General features: G+C 40.5%; 1 protein-coding gene across 2 annotated transcripts; it reads left to right on the top strand.

The window, feature by feature from the left end:
- The first annotated feature begins 5,729 nt into the window (after positions 1-5,729).
- On the top strand, positions 5,730-9,683 carry LOC134018490 (sulfate transporter-like). Of its 2 annotated transcripts, none has more exons than XM_062458456.1 (3): positions 5,730-6,028; positions 7,152-7,299; positions 8,012-9,683. In XM_062458456.1, exons 1-3 carry the CDS (start codon positions 5,895-5,897, stop codon positions 8,270-8,272), a joined length of 543 nt encoding a protein of 180 aa, XP_062314440.1. In that variant the 5' UTR covers positions 5,730-5,894; the 3' UTR covers positions 8,273-9,683. The 2 variants fall into 2 exon arrangements, 1 of the variants encoding a protein (XP_062314440.1); XR_009929941.1 differs by lacking the exon at positions 5,730-6,028 and adding an exon at positions 6,544-6,635.
- The last annotated feature ends 432 nt before the right edge of the window (positions 9,684-10,115 follow it).

The raw sequence follows: 10,115 nt of genomic DNA, 5'->3' as shown, positions 1-10,115 counted from the left end.
CACGCTAGCCATCTGACAAAACACAAGCAACACGTGAACAATAACCTGTGTGTGTGTGTCTGTGTTAATGCAACGCCAAAGGCCCCCGATACTATCTCCCATACTTAAAATTGGCGTTAAAAGGAGACAGTGTTCACAATACACACACAATTGTTTGGTCTACATACTTTTTAACATGAGTAAGCTATGCAACAGTAAAGATAACTAGAGAGGGTACAATTTCTGGGTAAATTGTAGGGTGTGCTTGCTTGCGTCGGTTGCACAGGGGTCCGTTTTTGGATGACATTTTTACAACTGATATTTCTGTATATTTTATATAAAAATGCATACTTATTATTTATAAAGATTACATAGATTTAAAATATTTTTTTTGCAGCTCATTTACAACTGAAAATACGAGTGAAGTGTAGAATGAAATGGATGTCTTCTCATTTCCCCTGCAAGAGGCAGCCTCATCGTTGAATCAAAACGAATAAATTTGGCAGACCTGTGTAAAAATTGACCTAATCTCTATGACTTAAACGTCCTTTTAAGTTTTTCCCTTCTCGTGATATTTTAAGGCATTTAGCCTACTCATATTGCATTCATTCATGAATAAAGAACCCCCTTTGAAGATTATTCTACGACGTTACCGGCAGTAGAAGATGGAATCGCGATTCAAACAGTACCATCTGCTAACTGAAAATATGCCCTCAAAAACGTAAATAAGCTTGACATGTATTTAGTGGAAAATCGCTTTCATAAAAAGATCACTGGTAGCGATCATTGTCAGTAACAACGCCAAGTGCGATATAGCCGTGTGGAGAAGCTGCCTCGGTAAATTGTACAGTACAGTACTGTAGACTCACGGTGTTCCGTACACAACTTTTACTTTTATTACTTATTTTTGACCGTTGCAGCCTCATTTGAAGTCGCTATACGTCCGAGTTTGTACGGAACACCGTGAGTCTACAGTAGACTACTGCTGTGTTCGTCTTGGTAGCGATTGCGTTGGTTGAATTTGATTTAACGTTCCGTTGTACGGTTTAGCCTGAAATTAATTATTTTCATGAACAGATTGACAAAGTTTAGGCTGTGGCAATGAAGTTAAGGTTCGTAGTTAGACTTTTGATTTAAGTAAGGGGAGTGCCGAACATGTTCTGTCGCCGTTTGACTTCCTACAGTTGTGTAACCTAGATGTTTTTGTAGTGTCTTGCGTAGGCTACAGCGTTGCAGTGAGCAACACTGGTTTGAAACCACAGGTAATGATAATTTCACCCACAAATCGTTTACTTGTAATGTAATGTCATAATAAATCCTACAACGAAAATGTATTTATGAGGAATGTTTATTTTAACGATTGAAAACAGATGCATCATAGACCACTGTAGTATGTGTTGCCCGGGCAACAGAGGCTAATGTCATGATGCTAATACTTCAGTGACATAGTAGACTACTGTTTCCGAAAGTAGATGTACTTCCTTAATAAAATCAGCTTATATTGTACATTACACGTCACAATTGTGTGTCATATCACAAAGTAAAATTAGTAAATAGTTATCACCCTGGCCTCTTTGCTTGTGGCGTTCCTGCAGCTGCCTTGCAGTAAAGCAGTTAGCTTAGCTATCTCCCAGAAGTTAACGAGCTGCTAAACTAATGTTCTGCTAGAGGTAGTCACGCGAGTTTTCGTGACGTTGGTGACGTAAGTAGCGTCATTGACTGTGGCTAGCAAGTTAGCCACCGTTAGCCTCACTTTTCGCCACAAAAACTTAATTTCCACTTAAACCATGCAACGGAACGTAAATCCCAATAGAAGCAACTCAATCGCTACCAAGACGAACCTTTTGACACCGCCGTTGTGTATGTAGTCCAAATATTGACTGATCCTTAGGGGGGCGAAAATAAATAATAACTAGAGAGGGTACAATTTCTGGGGAAATTGTAGGGTGTGCTTGCTTGCGTCGGTTGCACAGGGGTCCGTTTTTGAATTACATTTTTACAACTGATATTTCTGTATATTTTATATAAAAATGCATACTTATTATTTATAAAGATTACATAGATTTAAAAGCATTTTTTTGCTGCTCATTTACAACTGAAAATACGAGTGAAGTGTAGAATGAAATAGATGTCTTCTCATTTCCCCTGCAAGAGGCAGCCTCATCGTTGAATCAAAACGAACTAGAGAGGGTACAATTTCTGGGGAAATTGTAGGGTGTGCTTGCTTGCTTCGGTTGCACAGGGGTCCGTTTTTGAATGAAATTTTTACAACTGATATATCTGTATATTTTATATTAAAATGCATACTTATTATTTATAAAGATTACATAGATTTAAAAGCATTTTTTTTGTGCTGCTCATTTACAACTGAAAATACGAGTGAAGTGTAGAATTAAATATGATGTCTTCTCATTTCCCCTGCAAGAGGCAGCCTCATAGCTGAATCAAAACGAATACATTTGGCAGACCGGTGTAAAAATTGACCTAATCTCTATGACTTAAACGTCCTTTTAAGTTTTCCCTTCTCGTGATATTTTCAGGCATTTAGCCTACTCATATTGCATTCATTCATTAATACAAGTATCAAAACTAGTTCATGTTAGGACAGAGTAAAGTGTAATTTATTGATCCCCCAGGGCTAAATAAAACAGGTAATTCCTGAAAGAATTGTTTCCTAACCTTGAATGCTAGTTACTCAGAGACTGGGAGAGATGTTTGGAGGGTCCAAACTAAGGCCAAAGAACTCTTTATATGCTTCTAAACAGGGTAACCAGTCTTAGCTAATTCCATATTTGGGGGCCAGTTTCAAGTGGGGAGATTCTTTCCCCTGATAATGTACTGTCAAAAAGATACCAGACCGGCATGCCTAAATAGTAACATCCTTATTGTCAAAAAAACACAGTAACATCCTTATTGTCACATTTCGAACATCCAGTGCTTTTAAATTATCTTCCACATCTTTGTTTACAACAAATAGTACTGCTTTGTGTAGACTTCATAAACCATGGTTTATTTTATTCAATTGAAAGGATATACACTCTGTGCTGACATCCCTACCATCCCTGTTGACAGAAAATGAAACATTCCTAAGTATTCTAATTCTACAGCAAACACCTCAAAGCAACATCTAAACCAACAACATACAGACCATTAAAACATTTCTAAATATGTAATTCTAAAGCTAACATCTCAAAGCAACATCTAAATCAACAACCCACACACCACTGAAAGTACTTAATTCTAAGTATTCTAATTCTACAGCAAACACCTCAAAGCAACATCTAAACCAACAACATACAGACCATTAAAACATTTCTAAATATGTAATTCTAAAGCTAACATCTCAAAGCAACATCTAAATCAACAACCCACACACCACTGAAAGTACTTAATTCTAAAGCGGAACAAAATGTTCTGTATACCAAATATTTTACCTCAGTAAACAATACATCTCTCAAAGATATATAGGTAGGTATTTAGATTGTGATCAATGGATGTGAAATTGAGAGGTTAAACAAATTGTTTGGAGAAGGTGCATCAACAGTTGGTGTCTTAGTGTGTTTGAAAATGCATACAACTTTGGATCAGTTTTGCTGAGGTAGTTTATGGATGTCTAAACTCGCCCTGAACAGTCTGTCCAATTCAGCACAGCTCCATATTATATTCTTCCATATTGCATAACAACTACTTTCTGCAATTGCTGGAGGACGTATAAGTTATTTTCAAGGTACCATACAGGTACAAGAAAGATAAGTATTACTTTACTGTTTTCTGTCCACAGTTTGTCCTTCGTTTGTTCTTGTTTCTCCTTGTGTCTTCATTTTGACCTCACTTTTTTCAATTATTTCAGTATAATTATTGATATATACTGTATGTAATTATTAAATTCATTTGAATCTTTTCAGTTTATTTTTGTTGAAAGACAGTAAGAATGTAATTGTCGTACATACACATGTAAGACAGTAAACCAACTTGATAAGTTGGTACAAGAAACGGATCCGAAGTGGAAAAGGTCAGCTGCTTCAGGTTCCTCGGGGTGAACATCAGCAATGACCTCACCTGGTTTGCTCACATGGACAAGGTGGTCCAAGCGGCCCGGAAACGCCTCGTCTTCCTGAGGAGACTGAAGAAGTTTGGCAATGACTAAATGTAATGGACATCGGTCATCCTCGCTAACTTTTACAGATGCACTATAGAGAGCATACTGACTGGTTGCATCACAGTGTGGTATGGGAGCTGCACAGACAGGGACCGCAAGGCCCTACGAAGTGTGGTCCGGTCTGCTGAGTTCATCATTGGAAGGAAGCTCCCAGCCCTACAAGACACCCTACTGTCACACACAATGCCTCAGGAAAGCTGGCAGGATCCTAAGAGACTGTTACCACTGTCATGGAAATTTTGGAATACAGTTATAATGTGTGTGTTTCATATATGAGGAATGTGTTTTAACGGAAGTCTAAAGTTGATTAAGAGTCAACTACATTTGGTAGAGATGCCATTTGCAGTTTTATAACTAGGAGACGGGAAGTCTGGGTGACCTGAGAGAGTTCTTGTCACCTGGGGGGAAGAGACAGTTGGTCTAGAGACAATGCGTATTCAACTGTATTGTTATTGTGATCTGCTGCTCTGACCCTTCCTGTTGCATTGAGTGGGGTTAATCAAAAACTTGTTTGAAGTGGCCCGCACAAAGGATTGTCACTGGCTTACTCACTGAATTGAGTAAGCCAATCATAGACTTGATTACATTGATGGATTGACCTTATGGAATGCCATTTGATCTAACGTGTATATAAGGTAGCGTTTGTGATTGTTCTTCATCACTCTGGCGAACGACCTGTGGCTAGCACCTCCTTCGTTAGACTGATCACAAAGTACTTTGTTAAATCTTGATTTGTACAAGCAAAATAAATTTATTGTAACCGCCATCTCTTGGCTATTCAAATCTACACAGTGCCGCTAGAATTTTTCCATATCACCACCCATTCTTCAGTCTTTTTACCCCGTTGCCTTCTGGCAGGCGATACCGAGGCATTCGGTCTCGCACACGCAGACTGGACAACAATTTCTTTCCAAGGGCCATCAGGCTTCTGAATGGACATTGATACGGACATTGATACACTACTCACTAGCCACTTTACACACTGTCACTTTCAGCTACTGGTTGCACAATCAGCAATATTGCACTAATTGTACCCCACTTGTCTCTAGGTTAGTATAGGTTTATAAGGTTAGTATAGGTTATTATGTGTATTAGAGGTTTAGTATACTGTACTGTATATTGTATATTATTTTGTATATTTAGGAGGTTTATTATATTTTAGCTTATCATAGATGTAATCAATGTTAAACTGAATACTTATGTTATGTTATGCAAAGTTGCTTTGCGTTGTCTTGTCCCAAGAATTTCAATGCCCAGTCTGACCGTGTTGTTCTGTTCATCTGACAATAAAAGACAAGAAAGGCAATATCAAATATAAGAAAACCCATAGTAACTGAGACAAACATATTATATTATAATCATTGTATATATAGACTTTAAAATTGGTCCATAAGAGTTTTAATTTGCATATGTATGCATCTATGCACTTATGTATAAATGTGTGTGTACTGAGTCATGCTGGAGTTTTCCCAAGGTCAATCATCAAAAGATCACACAAAAACATATACTCACAATTGTATGGGGAGGCGTGGTGTATACATGTGTGTGTGTGTGTCTTCCCTCATAAGAACAGGGGAGAGACCGTCACACCTACAGTCACAGTGTTCAACATCCCATTCACTGTTCTCAGACAACCAACCTGGACAAACACCTGTGAAACAGAGAAGCATCTTAACAGACCTGTTCACTTTCATCGCAGAAATCTTTCTTGTAGTTATAGATAGACAAAGTCAAGGAGAACCAGGACAGGTTGACCATGGTGGCGCAGGGGACTAAAGAGTTTTATGTGGAGAGAGACGTTCTGGATGAGCCTTGTCTGGACACGAGAGCCCGGAAGAGGACACACTCTAACAAACCCCCCCTGAGACAACGGTTAAAAGATTCCATGAGGTAAGAGAGGGACGCTGGATAAGAGAGGAAGAGAGGGAGGGACTTTTCTTATACCGGGAAGCAGAGGTGTTCAGTCACTCCCACGATTTAGAATGATAAAACTACAGACAGGCTACTATAAGAATTGGTTTTGTTAAACGTGTTGCAAGTTTAGTATTGTAATAAGTAGCCTAGTACTATCATAGACTGCTGATCAACATGATTGTGGCCTATGCTTTTTTGTTTTTGTTTTACTGAATATGTATCAATCTTTAACCTGCTTGTTCTGCTTAGGCCTATTGCCGGTTATTAGCCTATTGCGTTGTCGTGTTTTGCGCGATTTGAAGCTGATTGACCCAAGATAGACAAAACTTGCAGATGGAAAAAAAATCTAATTAGGCTAGTCAGTATAACAATCAACGCAGCATATCAAATGAGGACCGTCATGTCAGCATTACAACCAACCATGTGCTAATACTTGTACGCACAACTGCATGCCAACTTCATGCATGTGAAGACCATCTTGCCTTTTGCCTCTCCAAAAGGTTATTGTGGCAACAATCATATCATACTACACCAAACTGAAGGAGCAATATCATATTAGTGTTGTAGGAGAAATACCCAGCGGGTAAGTTTGTGTGGATGTGTGTGTATGTGGGGTGTACATATGTTCAGTGGATCCAAACTGATTGATACAGTATCAGGTTCTGGCCTTATCATGCTGTACTGTGTTGTACAGAGGCCTGAGTCAGAATTATCTCTAAGGATCTAGACAGTAGGAGTGCACAGGGACTCTTTATTCTGGAGAAAGGTAGAAACAGACCGTACCAGCACACAGCTTACTGTTCTAGTGCGTGTTTTTATAGTGTGCGTCTGTATGGGTCATAAGGTCACCAAATATAAGGTCAGAGTACGCTCTCAAAACAAAATATGGAGATAATATGTACAGAGATACACTGTTGCTTGTCTATGTTTGTCAGTCTTGGTATCAATCAGTATCAGTACATTATATTTATAACAGCACAGTGCATTATGGTGCCGTATATTAGGTATAGTATTAGTATTAGTGCAAGCAGTCAGTTTCTTTTTGACTTTCTTTTTCCCTTCTCCCATCCATGTTCTCCTTTCCCTCTTCCCCCACCAGGATGAATGCCCCTGTGGTCCCTGATTTGAGTCTCTTCCCAGACTTAATAGGCGATGCGTTTGCCATAGCTGTCATTGGCTATGCCATTGTCATTTCCTTGGGCAAAACCTTTGGCCTCAAACATGGCTACAAGGTAGACAGTAACCAGGTGAGCCTTCAACACAAACACAGACACACACACAGGTTCATGCATAAGGTTGCAGAGAGATGGTAACTCCATGGGGATTTCCATTATGATCTTTCACTATAAATGTTTTCTATTGTTTTCCTTGTACAATCATTCAGTAAACAATGCAGATTATCACAGACATTTTTATTTGTAGTCAAATACACATAAAAAGACAATTTGAGTGCTAGTGAAAATAGCACCATCTAATGGGATTTCAGTGGAATGGAAATTCCTGCACTGTGAATGCACCCTCCACATAAACTAGGTGTTTGAAGTAGTTTATATACATCTGGATCAAACTTGCAATACGCATAACTTTACGTCATTTACGTCATTTATACTGCTCATAGTAACCTGGGTACAGGTCCAGCACAACCAGACTCATCCAGCCTTTATGTCAGACTGTGTTTAGCATGTACCATCACACTTAGTCACACTGTCACTGTCTCATTTCTCTCTTTACCCTCATTACCGACTGGAACTTTCTCTCTCTGTCTCTCTCTTAGAACCATGTAGTGGATTATGGTTTGCAGTTTAGGGTTTCATCAAAAAAAAAAAAAAATGATTACAAACCAAGTGGTTTTACTAACCAAAATGGTCCATCTCTTCTGCCATACTTGTTGTCCTGTCATGCTGTTGCACACAAATATATACTGTAGTATGTCTCTCCCCTACCCCCCATTCCCCATAGGAATTGGTGGCTTTGGGTGTCAGTAACTCAGTCGGTGGGTTCTTCCAATGCTACGCTGTGACCTCCTCCATGTCCCGCAGTATGGTCCAGGAGAGCACAGGGGGAAAGACACAGGTAAGACACACACAGACACATACACTCTTACATTACATTTACATGTATTCATTTAGCAGACGCTTTTATTCAAAGCGACTTCCAAGAGAAAGCTTTACAAAAGTGCATAGGTCAATGATCATAAACAAGCAAGCAACAATAATATAAGTCACAGCAAGTACAATAAGTTAAATCTGTGCAACAAGTCCCTCAATAAGTGTCATTGTGTTCCTGGAGGAAATGAACTAACATCTGATCCAGCAAATCTTTCTGAAGTACCGTTGTACTCCCGAAACAAGTGCGTCTTTAGCCTTTTCTTGAAGGTGGGGAGACAGTCAAGGCCTCATGTACGTACATTTGCAAACGTAGCGTTATACGCGCCATGGGAATGTCCCTGTACTTACTGTAAGTCGCTCTGGATAAGAGCGTCTGCTAAATGTAAATGTATGGCCAACACGCAGAAAGCGCACGCTGTGATACTTCAGTTTACGTCGTATTTACGAAACCTGCAGGTCATCGGGTAATCAGCGACTTTCTCCGCCCACTATACCGTACATTGCGAGCATTTAAACGCGCAATTGAATGGGCCTCCTTCTCTCTTTCCATCATGGATCAGCCACCAAAGTCAAAACAGTGATGACTGTTTGAATGATCCTGATGCCAATATTTGTAATGAGTTTAACAACTGCTGGAATGGATTGTGAACACTGAGTCGGAGATTCGATGTAATCTTTGATTTCTTCCAGTAACTGTAATATTGCATGGCTGCTTAATCTGTAACGCGTAATGATTTTATGTTCACTCAACTCAAAAAGTGTGAACCTTGTGGCAAAAATCCTTTGGCCTATGTCTTCGTCTTGCTCGGGTTACGGCTGCCATTTCACCAGGAGGCATATGCGCATCCTGGTTTACGCCTGCTTTTAACAGGCGGAGAATTTTCACCGCAAAATAGAGGTGCGCTTTCACAGGTTTTTGTACATACCGCAGAATACATAAATAGGCGCACTTTACGCATCCCCTCCCATCTCTTTATGGGAAACTCCCACTTTCACCTAGACCCTCCCGTAAATGCATATGCATGACACGGAAAAGCGCAATTTGCCATTTTCAGTTCCCGCAACCAGCGCAGTCTGCGCTTTTACCTCAGTGCGGCATGTTTGTACATACCTCGCCATGCTTTTACGCGCAAATTGCAAAACAAATGAAGTGGGCGCAAAAGCGTTAGTACATGAGGCCCTCAGTGTCTCTGATGGAGGTGGGGAGTTGATTCCACCATTGGGGGGCCAGACAGGAGAAGAGCTTGGGTTGGGAGCGGGCGCTCTTGAGAGGTGGGACTACCAGATGGTTGTCAGAAGAAGACCGAAGGTGCCGGGTGGGGGTGTAAGGCTGGAGGAGAGACTGGATGTAGTCTGGTGCAGTCCCGTTCACTGCTCGGAAGGTCAGTACCAGGGTCTTGAATCTGATACGGGCCGTGATGGGTAGCCAGTGGCATGCTGGGAGACCGCATGCTGGGAGACCGGCGAGAAGCGAGTTGCAGTAGTCCAACTTGGAGAGGACAAGTGCTTGGACTAGCAACTAGGTGGAATGCTCAGACAGGTATCTCCTGATCTTCCGGATGTTGTAGAGAGAGAATCTACACTACCGGGAGACTGCAGCAATGTGGGCTGTGAGGGAGAGCTCATCATCCATGAGGATGAACAACACCCACTCTTACAAACACCCATTAATAAAGAACCCCCTTTGAAGATTATTCTACGACGTTACCGGCAGTAGAAGATGGAATCGCGATTCAAACAGTACCATCTGCTAACTGAAAATATGCCCCCAAAAACGTAAATAAGCTTGACATTTATTTAGTGGAAAATCGCTCATTCATAAAAAGCTCACTGGTAGCGATCATTGTCAGTAACAACGCAAAATGCGATATAGCCCTGTGTGGAGAAGCTGCCCCGGTAAATTGTACTACTACGGTACAGTACTAGACTACTGCTGTGTTCGTCTCGGTAGCGAT

The sequence above is a fragment of the Osmerus eperlanus genome, chromosome 4 (assembly GCF_963692335.1).
Source record: "Osmerus eperlanus chromosome 4, fOsmEpe2.1, whole genome shotgun sequence".
NCBI lineage: Eukaryota > Metazoa > Chordata > Actinopteri > Osmeriformes > Osmeridae > Osmerus > Osmerus eperlanus.
The sequence above is the reverse complement of the archived record's forward strand: the minus strand, read 5'-3'. Positions and strand labels throughout refer to the sequence as shown.